Here is a 25,714-nt window from a genome sequence, read left to right on the forward strand (position 1 = left end):
TTGGTGGTCTTTCTGATGAAGGTCGTCTTTTTCACTTTGAGCAGCTCTTTGAGCAGCTTAGCTTTTTCCATGTCTGAGGAAGCCAGTTCTCCTTGACCTGTCTCTTCCTGCGTTATGTACCCCTTCTTCTTAGTTTTCACATCCCATAGAGCCGAGTTCAGCTCTACCTGTGCCTTGGCTTTCCTAATCTCATTTCTACACATGCGGACAACGTCCCTATATTCTTTCCAGGCTACACAACCCTGCTTCCACTTTCTGTACGTTTCCCTCTTTTCCCTCAGCTTAAGCTGCAGGTACTTGCTCAGCCATGTCGGTCAGCCACCTCCTCTGCTCCGTTTCTTCTGTTCGGGGATTGAGAGCTCTTGTGCTCTCAGAAAGGTGTCCTGACAGAGCGGCCAGCTCTGTTCTGTGCCCATGCCCTCAAGGATGCTTTCCCAGGAGATCCCGCCCAGCAGTTCCTTGATCAGCCAGAAGTTTGCCCTCCTGAAGCTCAGGGCCCTGATTCTACTTTTTGCCAGGCCTGCATTCCTCCAGATCACAAACTCCACCACAGCATGGTCATTACAGTTCAGGCTGCCTGCAGTCTTAACCTCTCTAATGCTCTCCTCTACTCTGGCGAGCACCAGGTCCAGTAAGGCTTCACCTCGGCTCGGTCTGTCTAGTACCTGGACAAGGAAGTCGTCCTCGACAGACTCCAGGAATCTCCTGCATTGTCTGCCACCCTCCATGCCGCTATGCCAGAAGATATCCAGGTAGTTGAAATCCCCAATCAGGACAGGAGCCCACGAGCATGACACCTCCTGCAGCTGAAGCAAGAAGGCCTCGTCAACAGGCTCCCCCTGATCAGGTGGCCTGTAGCAGACCCCAACCACTAGATGCAGATGCCCCTTACTGGATTGATCCCTGATTTTCACCCATAAGCTCTCAACCTGGTCATGGCTGTTACTCGGACACAGCTCTTCACAATCTATCCACTTCCTAACATAGAGGGCAATTCCACTGATCAAAGACAGACCCCAGGTATAAGCGTGGCTACTCTTCATCACTCTTGCTTCTCTGTAGTGCGAGCTCAAATGCTATCTCACTGGCAAAATCCCAGAGATGTATTTAAATGAATTCCAGAGGATGCTTTTCTATTCTGAAAGGCAAACCCACTCATAGCTTGGCTTTTCCTGAGTGACAAAACCTGTGTTTAGAAAGACATATTTTTTCTAGAAAGCACATGAAAATTAGATGTTTTTACATTTTCCAGATCTCAAGAATGGACATAACGAACATAAGGAAGCAAACATTTTATTAAGATAGAGTAGGTAAAGGAGAGTTGTTGTCCAGTGTGAGAGTTTGCAGATGCGTCGTAGCTCTCGGTGGTTGTTTGGTGGTCTTTTTGATGAAGGCTGATGTCTTCCTCGCTGTGTGCTCTTTGACGTCGGTCCGGTCGGAGGACACTTGGCTGGCTTTGGCTGGTTGTCTTACTGGCTACGACTTCTTCCTCCAATCTGTTGCTTCCTTGTTAATGTGTGGTGTTCTGCCCTAGCCAGCTGTCTTGCACTCCGTTGCATACATCGGGTAGTTGTTACTTGGTAGATGTTACTTGGAGAAACAGGAGGCCCGCTATGTGCACTAACTGTCCAAGTCTGTAGTAAAGCATCTGTTATCGGCAGCCAAAAGCTGGATTGGCAAGGTCAGATCTGTAGCTGCCGATCCAGCACCCCATGAAGGCACACAGCTTTTAACTTCACTTGTTTTCCTTAATTCAAGGGTTGTCCAATGTTGTCCAGTCTGCTGCCAGGTAGGAGTGCATCTTCCTGTTCGTGTTAGCCTTCATGAGTGCTGCCAGGCGGGAGAACCTCCGTCCAGCAGATGTGCTCTCCTGGCTGTAGAGGTCCTCGAGCAAGGAGAGGCACCTGCTCTGCTGAAGCAGCCTGGCTTGCTTCTTCCTCCTGCCACACAAGAGAAACCGTTGGGCCCAGAGGCATGGCTGTGGAGCACTGAGTCAGACAGGGCAAGGGAAAGCAGGGTGGCAGGGCTGGACGGCTACACTGCTGGAGGAAGGGAGCTGATGCCAGGAGGGCAGCCGGGATGAAGGGGGCAAAGGAAGAAGTGCTGCTGGCACTGTGGCTCTAGAGGTGCATCCCTCAGCACAAGCTGCTTTTTACCCAAAGGTGTGCATTCTTCTCCCATGCTGCGCACAGGAGACAGCGTGAGGCTGCACCATCCGTGGCTCTACCCACACATCACGCCTGAACGCCTCAGTCCTGTTAAGGCTTGGCAATGGGCTGAAAGCTGGGCAGGCCTGGGCCTGGATGCGTGGGATCAGGTACAAAATGGCTCTTCCTCTCCCGTGTTGTCCCTTCTGCTGCTTACCAAGCCTCCTGTGGAAGGGAGGACGCTCTGCCTGTGGCCTGAGGAGCCCGCTGCAACCTTTCCCACAGAGACTTGACAAAGGCCCCGGCACGGGTCTGTGGGAACTGCTTTTCCAGCAGGCTTAGCGCCTGCCTGCTCATTTTCCTGGCCAGCTTCACACATCCCATGTTGCTGCAGACCTGCACAGGAAGAGGGAGGCATGCAGATGTAGAGGACTTGCCCAAGTCCTGCAGACTCTGCAGAAATGGACAGGGGACAGGCTGTGGCAGGAATATTCCCTGCCAGCAGGGAAAGCATCTGGCTGCATGCCTCCGGACACCCTTCCGCTTTTTCCTGCTTCTTTACCTCTCCTTTGAGGCTGAAGAAGGTGGCCTCCTCAAAGCGGTCGATGGCATACCCTTTTTTCTCTAGGGAGCTCCTCAGGACCTCTGCTTCGTTCAGCTTCATGATGGCCTTCAAACAAGCAACACAAACAGCAGGTGAGCATTGGTGCAGAGCCCCTGGCCAGCCCCATCCTTCCCTGTTGCCTCCTGCAGCATCTGCTGTAGCAGGGCCCGTGTTCCTCTCGGTCATGCCTGCCCTAACACAATCCTGTGGGCTCAGAGCAAGGGAGAGGGAGCCCTCAGCCCTCCTCCATGCTAATGCAGCTCGTGCTGGCAAGCAGGGTAACTCACCATGGAGCTGTTGGAGACGTGCAGGTAGGCAGCTGCAGATTCCAGCAGGTAGTAGAAGGCTTGGGAATCACTGCTCACTGCCGCGTAGTGGCGAGCCAGGGGCACAAGCACCGCTTCGGCGATGGCTTCACACTGGCAGGACCACTGGCCACTGTCCTTGGCCTGCAGTGTTGTCTGCTTGCCCTCTGCCAGAATCCCCTCTGCAGGGACGGTCCTAGCCCTCCGCAGGTGTTCTCCAGCAACTACCAAGGCCTCCCAGCTGCTCCAGTTGTCCTTCTCAGCAGAGCCCTGGCAGCTCCCCTGCTCCTGGGGGCTGGAGATGCCGAAGCGGTGGAAGGCCACAAAGTCCCCTCCGTGGCACCTCTGGCATTTGTGTGCGTGCCTCTCCAGGAAGGCGGCACACTCACGGTGAATGTTTATCTTCTGCCTCGTGGGCCACAGCTCATACGTTGCCTCCCACAGCAGTGGGTTGCAGAAGGCCAGGATGTCAGACTGCTGCTGCATGGTCTCCCTGCTCACAGAGGACCTCTCCACCCCTGCAAGACAAGGAGTGCTGGCCTCAGACAAAGCTGGGGCCAGACCTCAAGGCTGCCCCAGCTGGGACAAAGGCAACACTTTGGCATGTGCTGCTGCTGCCTGAGCCCGGCCTGTGCTCTGCCCGCAAGCACAGTGGCAGAGGCTCTTGCAACAGCCAGTGAGAACTTCCCTCTGCATGAAGCTAGGTGAGCAAGGCCCTGTGGAGTCACAGTGCTCCTGGGCCCATGCTGCAGCCATCACTTACCGCTTCCTGACTGCCCAGAGGTGGGCAGCCTCTTGGTAGCACCTCGCTTGTCTTCTGGCTTCTCGATGTTCTCCAGTCGCTTCAGGATGTTGTCCTCCACCAGCATGTCCAGCAGTGAATTAATCTCATGCATTTTACTACTGGGAACAATGTGAGCCAGCTGCTGGGTGGTAAACACCGGCCCTATGATGGCTGCAAACTTCAGAATCATCTGCTTCTTCAGACTGATCCGATCCAGCTCAGCCAGCATAATGTCTGTCAAGAAGAAGCAACACGTCTCTGTCTTGCCTGTCCCTGAGCTGAGGTTGGAGAAGCCGGACAGTTTCTCCAGAGGAAATGGGAAAGGCTTTGGCCTCCTTTCTGCAGGATGGAACCTGCTGGGCAACTAGAGCCCAGGGTCAGTATCGTCAAGATGGCTCTGCTCCTCTCACAGTCACAGGCCATGGGAGTCAGGGAAAGCAGAGACACTCAGACAATCAGTTTCCAATCAATGATGCAGAGGGCACGACCCAGCAGGTATGTGTGTCCCACCGTGCGACCTACTCGATCTGCACTGGGTTTATGCCCAGCAGTGCACACAGGAGCACAGAACATTCCCGCCAGCCCAGAGCTGGACTCAGAGTTCCCCCACCCATGATGTGCAGCTCACTGTTCGGCTCAAAGCTGGTCTACTGCCCACAGGGGAAAACCACAGCCCGTAAGAGCGCAGGACTCTTCTTGCTTGGGCTGGAGTCACCTTCCTGGCAGAGCCCCGAGGCTGAGAGGGCAGCCCTGCAGCACGCAGGTGCCCAGCCTCTCCCTTACCTGCACCCCAGGAAAGGAAGCTGGGGCACAGCCACAAACCGGACAGGAGCCGCTCCGCTCCTCACCTTTCAAGGCCACTGGCAGCATGGGGTTCTCCAGGCTCACGTCTGGTCTGAGGGTACAGATCCTTTCGCTGTCATTCCCGGTACCCGAGCTCGAGGCAGCTGTGACAGCGGGTGATGCCTTGGCTGCAGAAGATGGGAAGAGCAGGGGAAACATGAATAAGGTGCTACAAGTCGTACCTGTCATGGTCAGGCGCATTGCCTGGCCTGCACTGAACAGGGCCAGCAAGCAGGGCATGCCAGTTGATTCCCACTGCAAGCTTGCATTTGCACTGCCCCCCCAGCTCTCTTCTGTCTTCACACCAGCTTCAGACCAAATGCCCTTCAGTCAAAACTTCTGGGCTTCTCAGATGGAGAATGAATGTTGCGCGACAGAATGCGGTGGTGATGCTGCCTTCAACAGCACTACCTCCAGAGTCAGGGAAGTTGCCACTGATGCTCCAGAAGGCAAAGCCCGTGCAGGCTGCCCCTAAGCAATGGTGCTCTGCTTGGCATTGCTCTTGCAGTGGCATTCCCACCGTGCTCTTCAGTTCCCAAGGCCCTTGTGAGGACTTGAGGTTTTGAAGCAGTTTCCCACTCCCCCAGATTGGCTTTGCTCTCACAGGAGCTGAGCTGATGGTTGTCACGGGAGCAGCAAGGTGTGCAGCAGCCCACACCTCTGCCATGGCAAATTCTGCCCTGCTGCAGGGTCAGCCTCTGCCCAGAGTTACTGGGGAGACACAGGGCACGGCTGTGCAGGAGAGGATGCGCCACAGCGAACAGCGGATTGGCAACAAAGGGTGCTTACCAATCAAGTTCTGCCAGTTGTCCTGCCCTTCATCTGGCCTCCTGGTGTGCAACAAGAGCATGTTGTTGCATTGCAGGTAGCGCAGCAGTTCCTCACAGTAAGATGGGATGCCAGAGCTTCTCTGGATCAGGAACCTGGGCAGGAGCACAAGCAACACCAAGGAAGTAAGGTGCAGCACAGTTTGGATGGGTGGTGAGTCACTCAGACCTCGCAGGCTGACCAGCCTCTTCAACATGGAGAAACCTGGCTTCTGGAAGGGGCTTGTGTGTCTGGCCCCTCCCAGACGTACAGCGTTCCTGGGAGTCCATCAGGAAAGGCTGATGGACAATGCCCAAAGCACAGAACAGCAAACCACGGCAACAGCGAAGGGCTGACACCATCCAGACTCTGCTGCTCGTGGCAGTTGCCCATTCTTAGCTCACACCTGCTATGGCCAGGCTTAAGGAAAGACCCATCAACTCCTTTTCAACAGGGTGATTCCCAGCTGTGGTCAGCATAAGTGCAACCCCTACGGAAGAGCTCCCCAGACTTGGGCTTACCTTGCTAGCTCCCTGGAGATGCTGCTCACTCCAAGGTCCTGGCAGGCTTTCTGCACCACAGCTGAAGCTTTCAGCCCTTCCAGACGAACGCAAGTGGTTCTCTCGGATGTTGTTCTGTCAGCGGCAGCTTTGAAAATGCTCTCTGTTCTGTCCTTGACTGGAGCTAAGCTCATGACCATGAAGACCATGACACTTTGGAGCATTGGCCACATGATAGACCAGGACACAGGGTCGAGGAAGTGGGCGTTGTCGATGAAAAATATGCCAAATTTCCCTCCAAGCACCTAAAAAACAGGTGGTTCTGAGTGGAATCCAGTGGATTCTTGAGCGTCTTCCAGGGAGGACACATAGCCTTTCTCGCTCTCACGACAAGGGGATATTCAGAAGCCTCTCCTCAGCCACCTCCCTCTCCAGGAGTTTACCAACTTTGTTGTGCGAGACTGTAAAGTCGTCTCTAACATCAGTTTCGCAGCAGAAGGAGAGAAATTTGCCGGGCAGAGTTTCTGGAGGGCTGTGACCCAGGCGAATCGTCCCCTCAGGCAGCCTCCAGCCTGCAGTGGAGCCTGCACCCGGCACGATTGTTTGCCTCCTGTGAGGCCGGAGGAAGGAGACCTGCTCACCTTCTGTAGCATTTGCGTACAAGTCAGGTGGAACGCACTGGCCCGTTCAGTGGAACACATCTTGGAAACTTTGTCCGTGATGGGAAACTGTCCAGGAAAGACAGAGAGGAACATTGCTGCAGGTCTGGGCACACCTATCTCCCAGAGCAAGACTGCAGAGCAAAATGCCTCTGCTTTTGCATGTGGCCAGCACCAGCCCCCCTTCAATGGCATTTGCAGGGTGCTGAACAAAACACGGGGGGGGGGCAGGAATCAGACAGCACTGAGCTGAGCCACTCCCAGCAGAGCATCCAAGCAAGACGGCCTCTCACTCTCACCTTAACTGAGAAAACACTGTTTAGCAGGCAATAGCTGCTCTCTTCTATTGTGTCTCGGAATATGGTCTGCAGAGCGCGCTGCCTCTCACTGGAAGTTTTAGCGTCCTGGAGACCCAGCGCCCTGGCCACGAGCAGACAGATGCCAGAGAAGGGCTGCTTCACGTTGTCCTCTGTCAGTTCCACAGTGATGACCCTGCGGTGCAAAAGCAGAAGACACTGAGATCCAGAATTGCCTCCTGGTAGCGCAAGCTTGCCCAGACAGCAGTGCTCAGTGGTTGAGCCGCCTTGTTCTTTCTGCAGAGGAAAGTGGGACTCTTCAGCCACACATCTCCAAGTGCTTCCTGGAGAGGACCAAGCTTTCCCCTCATCGTACAAGAAAGTCCCAGCCCAGGTCACACACTGCATGCCCTGCAGAGGCCCTCATTGGGTGAAGAAGGAAGGCCTCAGCAGGCGGCAGGTCTACGTCTGCCGCCCGGCCTGCAGCAGGGCTCTTCTGCCCCAGTGCTCCTTCTGGAAAACAGAGGGCAAGCAGTGCTTCTGAGACGGGCCACCTTGCTTCCTCTCAGCTCCACAGCTGAAGCTCTTTCCGTCTCTTTGTGCTTGGCCCAGGGACAAAGGAGAAAAGCACTGGCTCTCAAAGCCAGCTTGGACTCTCCGAGAAAGCGGGTGCTGCTTGGGAAGGTTTGCAGTAGGCTTTTTTGGGAGGCTGCAGCGCAAGGGCTGGCACCCGAACTGCAGTGTTCCACAAACACCAGCGGATGGGCAGGGGAGGGGTGCCAAAGCGACAGCTCCAAAGTGCTTACCTGTGCTTAGCAGCCCGGTCTAAAACGGCCAGCTTGGCAAGTAAGTGGCTCTTTCCAGAGCCTGGAATGCCCACGAATGCCACGGTGTGTGGTTCTTCCAAAACATCATAGGCCTCCAAGCAGCAGTCAAAGATTTCGATCTCCTCCTCCCGACCTGTGCAGACCCACAAGAGAATCAGCTGCTGCAGCGTGCTGAAAAGCGGGGAGCCCCTCCAGTTCTCTCCCCTACCCCGCAGCAGACAGGGAGGGAGCGAGGAAGCGGCTGCGTGGGGCTCAGCTGCGTGTCAGGGCAGCACACAGCACAGCCCCTGGCACTGGGCAAAGGGAAGCAATTGGGCTTCACATGAGTTCTTCACCTACCCAGCAAGGGACCGTAGCGTGACCTCTCCTTGGCAAGGCCCATGTCATATTGGCTAGAAGGGGGAGAAAACAAAAGTCACTTACTTAGTCAGAAACCGCTGCACGCAGAGCCTGCTGTGGAGGGGTGGAGACCCCCCTCTCGAGCAGCATGTTACCCAGAGCATGTTCCCCTGGCCAACGCTCCAGGTGACACACTAGGACAAGTCTCAAGCATAAAGAAACCCAGCAGCCACGGCAGGACAGCCGAAGCTAACAAAAGTCCCTTGCCGGAGGCAACAACCAAAGAAATCCAAGATGAGGAAAGAAGCCAGGCTACGATGCTGGCTGGCTGGCTGACTGCTTTGCTAGCCTGGACAAGCAAAACAAGCCTCTTGGAAAGGAGGACCTGTGTCTCTTAGTGGCTTGGGATGCCCAAGCTGCTGGCACCTTTGGCTCAAGTCTTGTAGTGGTTTCCAAGAGACAGTAGCATTCGTGTTCAAAAGGCCCTCCAATGAGGAGGTCAAAGCTGGGCCCAGAGGAACAGCAGAGGACTGAGCAGGAAGGCAGGAGGAGGCAGAGCATGCCAGCAGCCCACCTTTCCCAGTGGAACACGACTGACCCAAAGCTTCCTGCTGGGAAGCAGATGGGGAAAAAACCCCACCCCATGCAGCAGAATGACCGCTGGCTTAGTCTTACACGTGGTGGAACAAAGCACAACAGTGCAAGCCCAGAGGAAAGCTGCTCGGACAAAGCCCACAAGGCTAGCCTGTGCCTCCAAAAACAGGCTAGCCTTCCCCATCCCAGTGCCATCACTTCCACTCTCTTAGCAGCAAGAGGCACAAGGGCAGAGAGGCAGAAAGCAGACCCACACTAGAGTCTCCGATCTTCTCAGCCACAGGCAAGGGAGGTCTGTGGGAGACCAGCCTGGTCTCGCTGCAGAACTCCTCTCTGTTGGCCAAGGTTGTACCCTTGAAGCCCCTCTCCCCTCACTTGCACAGCTCAGAGAACACTTACTGCTCAGTGATCCCCAGGTATTGATAGATGGTGACGGGATCGGTAACACCTTTCATGTCTCTCTTTGGCAACTCTTTGAAGCAGTAGCTGGGCAGGCGAGAGGCTGCATACGTCTCTGCGTCACAGGACACCATCCCTGGGTAGGCCATCATCATGCGGGCGGCTAAATTCACCTTAAAGCCAAGGACTGCCACAGAGAAAGCATACGTCAGCGCAGTTGGGAAACCTTCAAGGCCAAGGGCAACCTCCCCTCCCAGGCACAAGCCAACCCAACTGCCGGGTAAGCGAACCCAAAGGGAACCGCACGTCTCTGAGCCCATCCTCCTGCCTCAAGGCCCCAACGGGCTGCAGTGTGTCCTTGCCTCAGCCCATCCGCCTTGTCCAGACCAATGTGCTGAAGCAGACCCATGCCAGCCTCACGTTCCTAAGACAAAGGAGCCTTACCTGTGTGTTCAAACCTCTCGGGATGGCCAGTGAGGCCGCAGAACGCCGTCCCGCTGCTGACCCCGACAGAAGCTCGCCTGGCACACAGAAAGAGTGACGTGCATTCAGCAGCAGCCCTGCTGCAGTCCCACTCGCCCTGTTCCATCCCTTCCCACCTCTCCCCTCCCCGGCACCGGGATCACACAATCCAGCATGGGTCGTGAGGACTTAGAGAGCTTGGGGTGCAAAACGCCCCGGTGGCAAGGGATGTAGGTAGGGCACATGCAAAACCATTTGGACCCTTCCCCCGAGGCCTGATGGCTGCAACCTGCGTCAGGTCACAGACTCTTCTCCTTAGCAAGGAGGCAAGCAAGTGCTGCCTGCACACCACCCACAGTGGCAGTGACTGGAGGTCACTGGAGGGACTGGGCTCAGGCCTTGTTCCTGGCCCCATTGCCCAGAAGAGCCTGCCTCTGGCACTGAGGAGCTCTGTGCCCTGGTGAGGGCTCGCTCCAGCACAGTGACTGGCAGGCAGCACCTGGGGGCTGTGCCTGGCTGCCGTGGTCTAACCTGCCACCTCTGAGATGCTGCCTCCTTCCAGCCAGGGGCAAAGCAGGACAAGCCAGGGGGCATGTCTCTTGCTCATCAGTCCCCTCGTGCCATCCCAGGCAGCACACACACCCCATCACATGCACTCACTGGAGTTTTCTCAGCTCCGTGGAGGCCTTGTGGAGGATCTGCATAGCACATTCCAAGGCGTGGGTGCTCTCACAGGCCAACTTTTCTCCAGGAAATCCAAACACGCAGAGGAAGGTGCAGCCCTGCAAAGAAGAGGTGCAGTACGCCTTGCTTTACAATACTGGTGGCCAGCAGCTGATGCATTCTGCCACAGGCACCAGGGAGACCAGTGGAGCTTCAGGTCAGCCCACAGCCACAGATCCCAGCAGCAGGCAGAGCTGCTTCTCATTCCCCTGCTGCCAAACAGACAGAGGCATCCCGGGGATAGGATGGCTATCATGCACTCACTTTGTCAAACAGAAGAGTTTTGTTGATTTCACCCTTGTGAGGGTTGATGATTTCTGAAATCATACTGCTGCTATCACTGAGGCTGCTGCTGAGCTCCACTGTGCTGATCTTGTCAGCAAACTGCAGCTGGACAAAAAGGCTGGTGACCGGCCGTAGCTCAGAGCACAGCTCCAGTGGCACGTCCTGATAAAGCTGCAAGAGAAGAGCACAACAGCTTTGCCAGCCTGCTCTCCCGGGGGCTTCTCTGGGCCCACAACAGACACCAAGGGACAGCAGGCGTGCTGGCAACGCCAGGTACTACTGGAGGATGGCAAAGTCCTCCCAGGTACCGAGTCCTGGCACAAAGCTACTCTGGCAACACTCTGTCCTGTGACACGTGCGGGCACAAGGGGAGGCTCTTTGCCATCCTTAGGCACCTGAGCGGGATCTTGTCCCCCTTGCTCCCTCCCCCATGCCTGTGCAACCTCCAAAACAACAGCCATGCAGAAGACAGGCAAGGCCGCCTCCCACCACCCCTGTCTCTCAGAGGAGCAGCACAAACGGACAGCTTCCGGGCACGTCTGGCCCCAGCAGCCCTGGCATCTCTTTTCCTCAGGCTCCCGCCTCAGACTGCACTTTCTTTTGGCTGCCTGTTCTCCCGAGAGCTCCACACCATCTCCTGCCCTCCCTACACGCAGCCGCCAGCAGTAGTGGCCGTACCTTCTGGAGAACAGCTGTTGATATGTGCTTCTCCAGCCTCGCTTCCACTTCAGGATTACCAGAGCTCATAAGAACCGGTCTTCGGAGGCCTAGGGAAAGGAAACGCAGGCCGTCACTGGCACGGTAGGATGCAGGGGCTTGGGAAGCTGCACACAGCAAAGGAAAGGTTCTCCTGCACTTGCTCCCGCTCCTGTCTGAAGCAGGCAGGAGCCACCTTTCCAGCCAGTCACAGGACAAGCAACTCACCCATCCCTTCCAAATGCCAGTCCCCTCTGTATAAGTTCAGCTGGTCTACAGCATATTGGTAGTCTTCGTGAGCTAAGTGACTCATTCCCACAACCTGAAGACACACAGGAGGAAAGGAATGCCACTGGCCTCCCTGGAAGCCCCAGGGCACTCGGCCTGCCCCTCCACTCTCTCTTCCCAGAGAAGGGCAAGCCCACCTCCCTGGACTTTCAGCTGAGGTGCAAGGCCAACAGCTTCAGCTCTCTGCCTACGCTTATGGTTAGGGCAGTAGTCACGTTCAGCCTCTCAGCCGCCTCCCCACCCAGGTGCGGGTCTTCCAAAGGGCTCGAGGCCACACCATTCACCCACCTTCATGGCCCGACTGCCAGCAATAGACTTGACCCTGATTCTTTGCTGCTCACACAGCTCCCAGCAGGTCTGTGACAGCACAATTTCATAGGCAGCCGAAAGGTTTTGGGCCTCGATAACTTCATCCAGGGCCTGGCTGCAGATGAAGAAGTAGTGACGATCCCCGCCTCTGACGGATATGAAGGAGAGAATCCCGGCGGAGATCCCTGGGGGGAGAGAGAGACCAGCAGCGTTAACACAGGGAACCTTTGGAACTCGGTGGCCTCCAGCTGCACAGAAGCTCAGCGGACGCCCAGCCTGGAGACAGGCACCAGGGAGGGGAAGGGCCTCGTGCATCCTTCTCAGGGCCATACCGACACAGGTCCCAGAAACGGGCGTCTAAAGAGGGGCAAACAAAGTCAACACTGACAGTGCGTTGGCACTGCCGGGCGTCTGAGCCAGCAGCCTACAGGCAAGCCCAGCAGAGCAGCAGCTTTGAGCAGCGTCTGCTCTGTTTACGTGAAGGCAGGTTGCCTTATCCAAGGGGCAGGCGAGACAGGGGCACGTCTAGGGACCGGGTGTGGGATCTACCTCCCAGTGGGGTCAGACGCTGGGGCCCCCACAGACGGAGCGGGCTGTGCTCTGGGACCCTCACTGGGAGCGACGGGCCTGTGCTACAGCTGACGCGAGGCAGGCAGGGAAGGAGCCCTGACATCCCCTGCCCTCGCTACCTCCTGCTTGCCCTGCAAATGCTGGCAGGGGAGGCTATCCCTCGGCTCTGGAGAGTACCGGGGCTGACCCATCTGTGCCCGTACCTATCTTCAGGTGGAGCTTGAGACCCATGTGTGTGTCATGAGTGCCGTACTTCTCCTGGATCTTCCTGGAGCACTGCAGTGCCAGGTTGATGGCCGTAGGCAGGTGAGGCTGTGCTGCTCTCCACAGCACCAGCACAGCATCCCCTGGGGAAAGGCAAGGGAAGGTGAAGGCTCTCCCGAGGGCTGACTCTCCCCGAGTTGCGCCCAGCCGCAGGGACAGCAGCAAACAGCTGGCCAGTGTGCCGAGGAAGATGGGACCGTGGGAGGGCATCATCCTGAAGGACCTCCGGGGCAGCCTGGCCTCAGGGACCCCTCCCATCTGCCGGGCCAGCTACAGCGACCTCCAGGGCAGCAGAGCAAGAGGGTGGGTGGTGGGGGGCAGCAGTGAGGCCGCCACCCCCCACCGCCCCGCCAGTGCCCCTCAGCACTCAAAGACAGGGCTCCCTCCCCCCCACCGCTTCTCCCATGTCTCAGCGCTCCTGTAGAAGCCCTGCTCAAAGCTGGAGACAAAGCAGTTCCCCTTTGCTCTCCACAAATAGCAGGGTGGAATCCAGGAGGCTCCCACGGGAGATGCTGCGCATCAGCAGGACGCTGACTCTGCCTCCTCCTAAGGACACACCTGCAAACTTCAGGATGTCTCCTCCAAAAGCCAGCACCTCTGCAGACAGATAGAGGGAAAAGCAGAGTTAATGGGACGCCTTCTTCCAGGAGCCTTGGGGATGCCCGACAGCCCAGCAGCACGGCTCTTACCCTCCAGAATGTCACCCATGTAGGCGTTGAGGACATGCGCCAGCTCCTCAGCTCCTCTCTCTGGTCCACTCTGCTGGATACACTTCTCTGCCAAGGCAGTGAAACCTGCCGGAAGGACACCCACAGATCAGGACGCGTCTGCATGCACCTGCAGCTCCCCCTTCCCCAGCCCCGGCTCAGCGCTCGTCACAGCCATGGCTGACGGCCCGGGAGAAGCCGCCCGCTCTTTGGGCAGCACGGCAGGAGGCCTGCGCAGTGACGACAAGATGGCCAGCCTGTCTTGGGGCAGGGCTCCCGAGGGCCTGGAGCGTCCCAAGGGCTCGTGTCTGCGGGGGCTCCGCCGTGCCCAGCCCACCTGAGACATCCGCCAGGAGCAGCACTCCCTCAAGCATCTTGGGGTAACCAATGTCCTCCATGAACTCCTTACGGAGAAGGAGATTGGGAAGGAACACCGCCTTCTTCCCCAGATCTGAGTAGTAGCACTTCCTCTCCCAAGCAGAAGCCATTGTCAGCGCCCTGTGGTACCCGGGGTACCTCAGAACAAGACGACCCTGTCCCGCTGCAAGGGAGGAGGACGCGACGCCCACCGCTCAGGCGGCAAAGTGAGCCCAGGGCCGCGGACGGTCGGCTGGCCCTCTGCTGCGGTGACACCACAATCGCCGGGCAGTGATGTCATCGCCAACCTCACAAAGAGCTGCCCTCCGGCAGCGCAGTGGGCTGCCAGCACTGTGCTCCGTAGCCCGCGGAGCAGCCTCCGCCGTGACCCAGGCTTCCCCCTTGACGCCGAGCCACGGCCTCCCAGGCCTCCCTCACTCGAATCGCTTGAGGATTCAAGAATTTCTCTGGTTGTGTAGTGATGCAGACACTGCACAATTACAGGCAGGAAAAGGAAAACTCTGGAGCTCGAGGCGATAGCTGATTGCCATTATCCTTGCACGCTTTCCTATGTAGTTCTTTTAACCTTATGCATCGGATGAAGTAGGCATTCTGCAGCTGTACTCCTCATCCGAGGCTGAACAACATCATTTTTGTAGTCGCTGCTCAACTCGAAAGATAAGGAGAGCTCCCCTTACAGAATGACTGCTGCTGGACCTCCAGCATCAACCCTGTGCCTAAGGAAACTTCCAGAATAAAGGTTTTAAAAAAGGTTTTGATTTCATACTTCATGTGCTCGCGTTTTCAGAAATCTATTGCTTACAGGTTGATTTTAACCTAGTGGGGAGAAAGTCACTTAATTTTCTAAATAATCATTTTCTAAAACATTTTCCACGTTTGCTTTTCTTAGACGTTGCCTACACCTGTTTGTGCTTCCAACCACAACTCAGGCAGCCTTAGTTGTTTACTACGAGGTAACTTCCATTCCCAAGACGCAGTATGCATTTTCTCCTCAGTTCTGCCTGCTGTTTTTCCCTTGCTTTCTCACTACCTCTGGTGCCTTCACAAAGGACCTGTGGTTTCATTCTGTTGGGCATGAAGAAAGGTGTTAAAAAAAAAAACCCTTCTTACTGCTTAACTCTTCAGGGCGGTCAGAGTACTGGAGAGGATTCTCCTAGACATCAGTTTGAATAAACAGATGTACAAAAGTGCCCTCCTGTGTTTCCTTTCCGTCTGCTACGAGAGTCTTTAAAAACGCTTAAGAAATTTCTCATGGCACACAGAGTGTTAACACTGTATTCTTAAGTCTAAGCACGCACACAAATATCAACAGTTGGAATCAGAAAGAACACAGAGATGTTCTGAAAATATGTTCAGGAAGCAGGCTTGTATGCCGCTATCACATTTTGCACTGCAAAACAAGGTGTTCAAGTAGTTGTAGGGTTTGTTGGTCACTTGTCCTTCATTGTACCACTCAGCACTCCTACTTTTGTATCTCACTTGGACTATAAGGCAAGAGAACATCAGCAGAAGAGAGCAACAAATCTAAACAGGTGGAGAACTCCCACTTTTCACATTTTCTGAAGCATTTGGTCCATTTTCTGAAGCAGTAACTGTGAAAACAGCTATAAAGCAAGGTTTTATGTTCAAAGAAAAACCTGAAGAAGTAGTTAGCATGAGCATTTTGCATGCAGGTATCGTCCTTGTTTTGTCAGCTGAATGGCATTACTCTCGTGTGAAAGAATTGCCCTGCTGAAGAAAGGAAGACTTGAGGGTTCAGGTCCTGAAACGCTGCTGCGCTTTGCTATGATTTCTCAGAGGAGGGAGGGTCTACTGCTTTCTATTTTTTTGGATCTGCCAGCATGCAGTACTCTACTTGTGTGCAGAATGGGGCAGCCTGTGTAGCACTATGTACCACTGCTTCTTGTCTTTCTTGTACCATTTTTCACAGAAATGTTTTAGGCAGTCTAATTTAGCCTCTTACTTACTGTTCCCCACACGCACGGAGACAACAAGGATGCATTTCCTTGGCCTTTCTCAGGGGGTACTTTTACTTTATCTCATGACTCTGCGCTCTGCAGCTACCTATATGGGCAGTCTCCAAAAAATAAGAACCCCTCCTATCCCTTCTGCCATGATGGTAAGTTTTCTGATAGCTTGGATTCTTATGACAATTCTCTTCCTATTTGTTTTGTTTTGTTTATGTTTTCTCCTCCTCTAGTATCACGTTTATAAGCAAAGTTCTGCTCCACTTTTTTATAAAGGTCACAGGGTTATCTCTGGACACAAGTCCGTGACAGAGGGACACAGGCCCTGGGAAAAAGGCAAAAAAAGAAAAAAAAAAAAAAAGGAAAAGGAAAAGGTACGGTTTGCCACGGGACCCGGCCGGCTCCGGGCCATGTGCGCTCCGGTAGAGGGGGAAGGGCATAGAGCTGGCAGATAGTTTTAACAAAGAGAAAACACGATGGCAACGATCTGAGGAGGAAGTAATTTACTAAATTAACCAAATCAAACAAAATGAGAGAGGAGAGACAAGAGTAGCCAAAGTACGAGTCAAACCACGATAGTGTGAGAAGCACGTGCTTTTCTCCGCGGTGAGCCGACATGGCCGATCCAGAGGCAGAGGGAGAGGGAGATGCTGAGTCCTGTCCGGAGCTCCACCCCACTTTCTCCTCCTGCCAGGTCCTCTGGGGATGCCGCCCCCTCCCCTCCCCTCCCCTCCCGTCCTATTAGGATACTCAAAGTGCCCATAAAAGGCAGTAAAGGGGACCAGAATATTAACTCTTTAACTCCCATTGGTCCACATGATGTTCTGATGTGGAATACTGACAACAAAAAATCACAAAACCTCAACAATAAGCTCTTATTTGCCACCCAGATTACCTCTCCACAGAGGTGTGTTGTCTTCCAGGGGCTTGTGTTATAGACATTAGAGAGGCTTGACCACAGCTCATTAAACTGGAAAACTACTATCCTTTCGTCGTCATTCAGGATGGGTCCTAGGATGCTGTGATGGGGGAATTGAGGAATGCTAAAAGGGACTTTGCATCCCTTGGAAAGATGTTGAAGTGATCAGGGATGCAGGCAGTATTCTCCTCTGTCCTCCCAGCGTGTAGCTGGGACCCAGAAAGAAGGAGGAAAACATGACAGGTAAATGACCAGCTGAGGGATAATGTCTGTATCAAGGCTTTGGGAATTTTGATCTTAGGCAGGCCTTTGAGATACTGGGTGTGTGGGCTTATGAGGATTATGCAGGCTTATGCAGTCCTGCCCCTCTGACTGAGCAAGTGGGGCACATGCGAACAAGCATGCTGTCTGGATTGATTACCAGGGCTTTAGACTAGTTTTGATGGGCGGAGGGGAGTAGGATGTGACAGAGAAGGGCTAGGGGATGTTGTCACTGTTAGAGATAGCAGGGAAAAATCTCTGTGTTCTCCCATAGGATCGTGGGAGGGCTCCTCAGGGAAGGTTTGCCAATATCCCATCCAAAATCTTGCATCTTGCACCTTCTGCTTCCCTAAAGTGCCTGTATACCAATACGTGCAGCATAGGAAATAAACTGGAAGAGCTGGAGTTCTGTGTACAGTCACAGGGCCATGATTTCATTGCAGTCATGGAGACATGGTGGGACAGCTTGCATGACTAGAATGCTGTCATGGAAGGCCATGTTTGGAGACACAGGCTGGGGAAGCAAGGTGGAGGAGTTGCTCTTTATGTGAGAGAGCAACTAGAGTGTATCTAGCTCCACCTGGGGAAGGGTGAAGAACATGTGGAGAGCTTGTGGGTGAGAATTAAGTGGCAGGCTGGTATGGGTGATACTGTTGTGGGGGGGTGTACTACAGCTCACCAGATCAGGAAAATGAAGTTGATGAGGCCTCTACGAGCAGCTGGAAGTAACCTCTGAACCCTGGGCACTGATTCTCATGGGAAACTTTAATCATCCAGGCATCTGTTGGGGAAGCAACATGGCCAGGTACATGCAGTCTAGGTTGTTTCTACAGTGTGTTGAAGATAATTTTCTGACACAGGTGGTAGAGAAGCCAACAAGGCAGGGGATACTTCTGGACCTTGTTCTTAACAACAGGAATGGACTTGTTAGGGATGTGAAGGCTAGGGGTAGCTCGGGATGCAGTGATCTTGTGATGCTTGAGTTCAAGATCTTGAGTGGAAGAAGTAAGGCAAAAAGCAGGATTGTTACCCTGGACTTTTCGATAGACAGCTTAGATCTTTTTTGGGATCTACTTGGAGGTATCTCATGGGCTACAGTGCTAGAAGGTAAGGGAGCCTGTGAGAGCTGGGCAACATTTAAACAGCACTTCTTCCAACCTCAGGATGAATGCAGTAGAAAATCTGGGAAAGGAGGTAGGAGATCTGTGTGGATAAGCAAGGAGCTCATGAATAAGATCTAAGGGAAGAAGAAGGTCTATGAAATGTGGAAAAGGGCCTGTGCTCCTGGCAGGAGTTTAGGAAATGGAGAGTTTCCCTCTGGGTGAGGAGGGGATTGTCCAGAAATGTCTGGGTGGGATCAGAGTGCACAAATCCACGGGCCCTGATTGGATGCATCCATATGTGCTGAGGGAGCTGGCAGACGTTATTGCTGAACCACTGTCTATCATCTTTGAGAGCTCTTGGAGAACAGGAGAGGTGCCTGAAGACTGGAGGATAGTCACGTCACTGCAGTCTTCAAAATGGGCAAGGAGGAGGATCTGGGAGACTACAGGCCAGTGAGTCTCACCTCTCTTCCTGTAAAGGTGATGGAACAGCTTCTTCTGGATACTGTCTCTACGCAACTGGACAAGAAGAAGATTATCAGGTGTAGTCAGCACGGATCACCATGATCGATCAACCTTGTACCCTTCTATGATGGCATCACTGTCTGGGTGGGAAGATGGGAGGAGAGCAGTGGATTTCATCTACCTTGACTTCAGCAGGGCTTTCAATACAGTCTCCCATGAGACATCCTGATAATGAAACTGAGAAAGTGTGGGATAGATGAGTGGATGGTGAGGTGGATTGAAAGCTGGCTGACTGGCTGAGCTCAGAGGGTGGTGATCAGCAGCACAGAGTCTGGTTAGAGACCTGTGACCAGAGTGTTCCCCAAGTATTGATGCTGGGTCTGGTTTTGTTCAGTATCTTCATCAACAACCTTGATGAGGGGATAGTGTCCACCCTCAATAAGTATGCTGATGATACAAAGCTGGGAGGAGTCGCTGACACACCTGAAGTCTGTGCTGCTATTCAGCAGGTCCTGGGCAGGCTGGAGAGATCCAGCTTTGCTCCTGGGAAAGAATAACCACATGTATCAGTACAGATTGGAGGATGACTTGCTGGAAAGGAGCTCTGTGGAGAGGGATCTGAGTGTCCTGGTGGACAACAGGCTGGCAGTGAGCCTGTAGTGTGCAGTGGTGGCCAAGAAGGCCAATGGGATACTGGGGTACATTAAAATGAGTGTGGCCAGCAGGTCAAAGGAGGTGATCCTTCCCCTCTACTCTGGTCCGATCAGGCCTCCCTGGAATTCTGTGTCCTGTTCTGGACTCCCTGGACAGGGGTCTCCTGGAGAGTATCCAGCGGAGGGCCACAAAGATGATAGAGGGTCTGGAGCACCTCTTTATTGAGGAAAGGCTAAGTGACTGAAGTCTGTTCAGCCTTGAGAAAAGAAGACTGAGAGGGGATCTTATTAATACTTATAAATATCTTAAGTGTGGGAGTCAAAGGAATGAGGCCAGACTCTTTTCAGTGATGTGTGGTGATAGGACAAGGGGGAATGCTTACAAACTGAAGTATAGAAAGTTCTGCACAAATATGCGTAAAAACTTCTTCACAGTAAGGGTTGTAGAGCACTGGGACAGGCTGCCCAGAGAGGTTGTGGAGTCTCCTATGGAGATGTTCAAGATCCACCTGGATGCCTACCTGTGCAACCTCACCTAGGAGCCTGCTTTGGCAGGAGGTTTGGACTAGATGTTCTCCAGATGTCCCTTCCAGCCCCTAAATTCTGTAATACTTCATAGTGAAGGTGATGGAGCACTGGAACAGATTGCCCAGGGAGGCTGTGGGTTCTCCTTCTCTGGATATATTCAAGACCCACCCAGTTGCCTACCTGTGCAGCCTGCTGTAGGGAGCCTGTTTTACAGGAGGCTTGGACTAAATGATCTCTAGAGGTCCTTTCCAAGTGCTACAGTTCTGTGATTCTGTGATTCTGTGATTCTGTGACTCTGACACTGACATGTGTCTTGGAATGCACCAAATGTTGTGTTTACAGGAGATTGTAGACATGTCTCAGAGATATCTACTATGAGTAAGACTCTTCAAGTCAGCTTGTACCACCATTGGAGTTGAAAGCATGGAAGAGATTGGAGCAAATTTGGCCTCCAACCTGCATATTTCCTTATCCAATTGGCTGATCCAGCTGGATTTAATGCCATTAATCCTTATTATACACCCTTCGTAGCCATCGTCTGCTCGAAATTTTAACACAGGTCAGGGTGCAGTCAGTCCCCTTAAGGACGGTAGTACAAGTCCATCGGAATACAGCTAGATGAAGGTGCTCTGCATTATGGGTGAATCCATGAATGTCAGAGTTCTCATTGGGAGCAGTCAAATTTTGTAAGGTTGGATGTGCAAGTCCATTTGAACATGGCCAGAGCTGTAGCACCAAAGTGAATATAAACCTTTTAATGCAGCACATTCTCAGCATTATGGACAAATAGCAGGCTTGTATGCCGCTATCACATTTTGCACTGCAAAACAAGGTGTTCAAGTAGTTGTAGGGTTTGTTGGTCACTTGTCCTTCATTGTACCACTCAGCACTCCTACTTTTGTATCTCACTTGGACTATAAGGCAAGAGAACATCAGCAGAAGAGAGCAACAAATCTAAACAGGTGTAGAATTCCCACTTTTCACATTTTCTGAAGCATTTGGTCCATTTTCTGAAGCAGTAACTGTGAAAACAGCTATAAAGCAAGGTTTTATGTTCAAAGAAAAACCTGAAGAAGTAGTTAGCATGAGCATTTTGCATGCAGGTATCGTCCTTGTTTTGTCAGCTGAATGGCATTACTCTCATGTGAAAGAATTGCCCCGCTGAAGAAAGGAAGACTTGAGGGTTCAGGTCCTGAAACGCTGCTGCGTTTTCGGGTTTTTTTTTTTTTTTTTTTTCGTAGAATCACAAGGTTGGAAACGACCTATAAGATCATCTAGTCCAACCATCTTCACACTGCCACTGCTACCACAAGCTACTAAACCATATCTCGCAGCTCCTCGCCTCTTGAACACTGCCAGAGATGGCGACTCCACCACCTCCCTTGGCAGGCTATTCCAGTGCCTGACCACTCTCTGAGAGAAGAAGTTCTATCTTAAGTCCAACCTAAACCTCTCCTGGTACAACTTGCAGCCATTTCCTCGGGTCCTGTTCGTTGCCTGGGAGAAGATGCCAAACCCCTCTACACCACAACCTCCCTTCAGGAAGTTGTAGAGTGCAATGAGGTCTCCCCTGAGCCTCCTCTTCTCCAAACTAAACAATCCCAGCTCCCTCAGCCACTCCTCAAAAGACTTGTGCTCCAGACCCCTCACCAATTTAGTTGCCCTTCTCTGGACACGCTCCAGGGCCTCAATGTCTTTCCTGTAGTGAGGGGCCCAAAACTGAACACAATATTCAAGGTGCGGCCTCACCAGTGCTGAGTACAGGGAGATGATCACCTCCCTGCTCCTGCTGGCCACACTATTTCTAATGCAGGCCAGGATGGCGCAGGCCCTTTTGGCCACCTGGGCACACTGTCGGTGCATGTTCAGCCGAGCATCAACCAACACCCCCAGGACCCTTTCCTCTTCCCAATCATCCAGCCACTCATCCCCAAGCCTGCATGGGGTTGTTGCGGCCAAAATGCAGGACCCGGCACTTGGCCTTGTTGAACCTCATTCCATTCAGTTCAGCCCAGCGACCCAGCTTATCTAAGTCCCTTTGAAGGGCCTCCCTACCCTCAGGCAGATCCACACCACCTCCCAGCTTGGTGTCATCTGCAAACTTACTGAGGGTACACTCAATCCCCTCGTCTAGGTCATCAATAAAGATATTAAACAAGATAGGCCCCAGTACCGACCCCTGGGGGACACCACTTGAAACAGGTCGCCAGCTGGACTTCACTCCATTAACCACCACCCGTTGAGCACGGCTCTCCAGCCAGTTTCTTACCCAAAGGAGGGTGTACCTGTCCAGGCCACGGGCAGCCAGTTTCCCCAGAAGAAGCCTGTGAGAGACCGTGTCAAAGGCTTTGCTGAAGTCTAGGTAGCCTTTCCCTCATCTACCAGTCTGGTCACCCAGTCGTAGAAGGAGATGAGGTTGGTCAAGCACGACCTGCCTTTCATGAACCCGTGCTGGCTGGGCCTGATCCCCTGGACACCACGCACATGCCGTGCAATCTCTCCCAAGATGATCTGCTCCATTACTTTCCCCGGTACCGAGGTCAGGCTGACAGGCCTATAGATCCCCGGATCCTCCTTACGGCCCTTCTTGAAGATGGGAGTCACATCAGCAAGCCTCCAATCCTCTGGGACCTCTCCAGTTAACCAGGAGCGCTGACAGATGGTCGAGAGTGGCTCAGCAATCACCCCCGCCAGCTCCCTCAGCACCCTGGGGTGTAGGCCATCCGGTCCCATGGACTTGTGACAGTCCAGATGGAGGAGGAGGTCTCTGACTGTCTCCACCTGAATCGCTGGGGGTGCTTTCTGAGTAGCATCCCAGACTTCCAGATCAGGGCGTAAAATGCCCAGAGGATAACTGGTCTGGCTATTAAAGGCAGATGTAAAGAAGGCATTGAGGACCTCAGCCTTCTCCTTGTCCTCAGTGGCCACATTCCCTGCTGCATCACGTAAAGGATGAGAATTATCCTTGGTTCTTCTTTTGCCATTGATATATTTATAAAAGGATTTTTTGTTGTCTTTTACTGCAGTGGCCAATCTGAGTTCAAGTTGGGCTTTTGCCTTCCTAACTTCCTCCCTGCATACCTTAGCTACTTCCTTGTAATCTTCCCAACTAGCCTGTCCCTTCTTCCAGAGGACACAGACTCTCTTTTTCTCCCTGAGTCTCAACAGTAGTTCCCGGCTCATCCACACCGGTCGTCTACCGCTGCGGCTCGCCTTATGGCACTCAGGGACAACCTGTTCTTGCGCCTTTAAGATCTCCGTCTTGAGAAGCGTCCAGGCTTCCTGGACCTCTTTGCCCTTAAGAAGTGACTCCCGTGCTACAAGCGCCCTGAACAGATCAAAGTCTGCCCTCTGGAAGTTCAAGAAAGTAGTTTTGCTGGTCACTCTCTTGACGCCTCCAAGAATAGAGAATTCTACAGTTCTATGGTCGCGCTGCCCAAGACGGTCCCCAGCCTTCACTTCTTCCACCAGTCCTTCTCTGTTAGCGAAGATCAGGTCTAGCAGGGCCCCACCCCCGGTAGGCTCTCCTACCAGTTGCATAAGGAAGCTATCCTCCACGCACTCTAAAAACCTCCTGGACTGCTTCCTCTGTGCTGTATTATACTTCCAACATATGTCAGGGAAGTTGAAGTCTCCCGTGAGAACAAGTGCTGGCGATCGCGTGACTTCCGCGAGCTGCTCATAGAAAGCTTCATCCAACTCTTCATCCTGGTTAGGCGGTCTATAGCAGACCCCCACCAAGATGTCGCCACTACAGGCCTTCCCCCTGATCCTTACCCATAGACACTCAACTCTGTCCTTACGAAGCCCAAGCTCTTCAACATCAAAACAGTCTTTGATATAAAGGGCCACACCACCACCCTTCTTTCCTCATCTATCCCTTCTGAAGAGCTTGTAACCATCTATCACAGCACTCCAGTCATGGGAGTGGTCCCACCATGTTTCAGTAATAGCAACAAGGTCACAATTCGCCTGACTCACAATCACTTCCAACTCATCCTTCTTGTTGCTCATGCTGCGTGCATTGGTATAGATACCCTTCAGTCCAGTCGTCTGCCTCCCCCCCAGCTTACTCATCGTTCCCTTAGGCTCATCTCTTGCGGGTCCCGTTCCCCCTTCATAGCTAGTTGAAAGCTCTTTCTATAAGCCCCGCTAGCTCTTGCGCTAGTATTCGTTGCCCCCCTAGAGATAGGCGGGTTCCACGGACAGACAACAGGCCAGGGGCCGAGTAAACGGCCCCATCATCAAAGAATCCAAAGTTTCTGGCTCGACACCAGCCTCCGAGCCAATTATTCATTGCTCGTATTTTCCAGTCCCGCTCGGTGTCCCTTACTGCCCCCCCTGAAGGTGTAGAGCAGAAGATCACTTCAGCTCCCGCTCCTTGAACTAAACGCCCTAAACCCCTGAAATCTTTTTTCATAGTTCATAGATTTGTCTGAGCGATTTCATCACTGCCCACCTGAACTACGAGCAATGGGAAGTAGTCTGATGACCTAACCAGCTTAGGGAGTTTCCCGGTTATGTCCCTGACCTGAGCCCCAGGAAGGCAGCACACTTCCCAACGGACTGGGTCAGGTCTGCATATGGGGCCCTCCGTTCCTCTGAGGAGGGAGCCACCCTCGCCCTTCCCCTCTTGTTCACACCCACGCTTTATCACAGCATTAGAGAACCACAGAACGGCTTGGGCTGGAGGGGACCTTAAAGGCCGCCGAGCCCGTAAGGCTGCCCCTCTGCTCTGCTCTCGTGGGGCCCCATCCAGAGTACCGCATCCAGCTCCGGGGCCTCAGCACAGGAGGGACATGCAGCTGTCTGAGCAGGCCCAGAGGAGGGCCACGAAGGCGATCAGAGGGCTGCAGCTCCTCCTCTACGAGGACAGGCTGCACTGAGCAAAGACGAGCTGCCTTCAGCCTCGTCTACGAAGGCTGTGCTGAAAGCGCTGCCTCCTGATTATTTCCTGGAGACTGCAAGAGCCACACAGAGCACAGCAACGCTGGCTGACAGAGCAAACACCGTCTTTCAACAGTTAACACCATCAGCCAGGCACTGTCACCAGCACTGACCAAGAGCCTGCACGCTGTGCTTGTAAACATCTGCCCCGGCGGAGGTCCCCGACCGTCACTGACACACTGCTAAACACACCATCCGCCCCTCGCCGCGCTGCGTCCGCCGCCTGCCGCGCACAGACGCTCACTGACACCGACGGCCGGCAACGAGCGCCGCTTCCTCCCCGTCGCGGGCTCCGATTGGCTGAGCCGCAGCGCGCGGGAGCGGCCGCCGGGAGCCGGCCGTTGGAGCCGCGGCTCTCCTCACGGATCGCCGCTCCCGGAGCCCGGAGCCCGGAGCCCGGAGCCCGGAGCCCGGAGCCCGGGCCGCCCCTCAGGAGACCGCGGCGGCAGCCGGTGCTGTCCGGGCAGCACCCAGAGGGAAGCCGCGGCACAACGGGAGCGAGTGCTGAGGGCAGCTCCGCCGGAGGTGTGCGGGAGAACGGGACCGGGACAGGGAGAGGAGCCCTGCGCGGCCCCAAGCGTTGGAAATACCGCGTAGTTTATCAGGACGGTACCTCTGATCAAGCGGATTTTATTCGCAGCTGCAATGGCGGGCCTCCTGCAAGCAGCAGAGCACCCAGAAAACAGCGTTACATCTTCTGTGCCCCGTTGCCCGACGCCTGTCTCCTCCCCCGGTTCCTCACTGGCTGCGTACTGCAGGTTCCCAATCTTCCCGACGCTTCACTACACGTGCAAACACTGCACAAACATAAATCTCCGCTGGCTAAGCGTAAATCTCTAATTAATTAGCTAACTTCCGGCCCTCACTCCACACTCGGTCATTGTTTCTGGATATCTGCTTGTCCTGCCTTGCATAGAGAGGAGCTCAGAAGGAGGACAGGGAGGATCTTGTGCCTGCCTGTCGCATCCCAACCTTCTCACAGAGTGAGACAGTCCGGCCTTGCGTAGGGGCCCTGGCTTCTTTGACGTTTGTTAAATCTGTTTTTCTTTTGCTGGGGGCTTCTTGTCCTAACAGAACAACCCTAC

The 25,714-nt window shown here is 53.9% G+C and overlaps 1 protein-coding gene and 1 long non-coding RNA gene across 5 annotated transcripts in view; one reads left to right on the forward strand and one right to left on the reverse strand.

Moving 5' to 3' along the window:
- The window catches only part of LOC149912930 (uncharacterized), a 104,693-nt gene that overhangs the window by 36,482 nt on the left and 42,497 nt on the right, over positions 1-25,714 (forward strand). Inside the window, exon 3 of the long non-coding RNA XR_016462284.1 lies at positions 14,676-16,915. This is a non-coding gene — a long non-coding RNA (uncharacterized LOC149912930). The remainder of the gene's footprint in view (positions 1-14,675; positions 16,916-25,714) is intronic.
- Positions 1,278-24,876, reverse strand: LOC149912932 (adenylate cyclase type 10-like). Of its 4 annotated transcripts, XM_090132522.1 has the most exons (23): positions 13,746-14,677; positions 13,391-13,495; positions 13,260-13,298; positions 12,641-12,784; positions 11,847-12,052; positions 11,499-11,592; positions 11,253-11,341; positions 10,554-10,745; positions 10,227-10,348; positions 9,549-9,625; positions 9,105-9,291; positions 8,112-8,164; positions 7,752-7,905; positions 6,949-7,141; positions 6,632-6,718; positions 6,012-6,295; positions 5,473-5,606; positions 4,689-4,811; positions 3,820-4,074; positions 3,039-3,574; positions 2,710-2,817; positions 2,365-2,543; positions 1,278-1,940 (listed from the first exon to the last, which is right to left on the reverse strand). In XM_090132522.1, exons 1-23 carry the CDS (start codon positions 13,894-13,896, stop codon positions 1,754-1,756), a joined length of 3,699 nt encoding a protein of 1,232 aa, XP_089988648.1. In that variant the 5' UTR covers positions 13,897-14,677; the 3' UTR covers positions 1,278-1,753. The 4 variants fall into 4 exon arrangements, with proteins under 4 accessions (XP_089988648.1, XP_089988647.1, XP_089988649.1 ...); XM_090132521.1 differs by having other exon boundaries at positions 2,365-2,817; XM_090132523.1 differs by lacking the exon at positions 13,746-14,677 and adding an exon at positions 24,743-24,876 and having other exon boundaries at positions 2,365-2,817; positions 12,641-13,495.

This window comes from Phasianus colchicus, chromosome Z, assembly GCF_987193195.1.
Source record: "Phasianus colchicus chromosome Z, bPhaCol1.hap1.1, whole genome shotgun sequence".
NCBI classification, from domain to species: Eukaryota; Metazoa; Chordata; class Aves; order Galliformes; family Phasianidae; genus Phasianus; species Phasianus colchicus.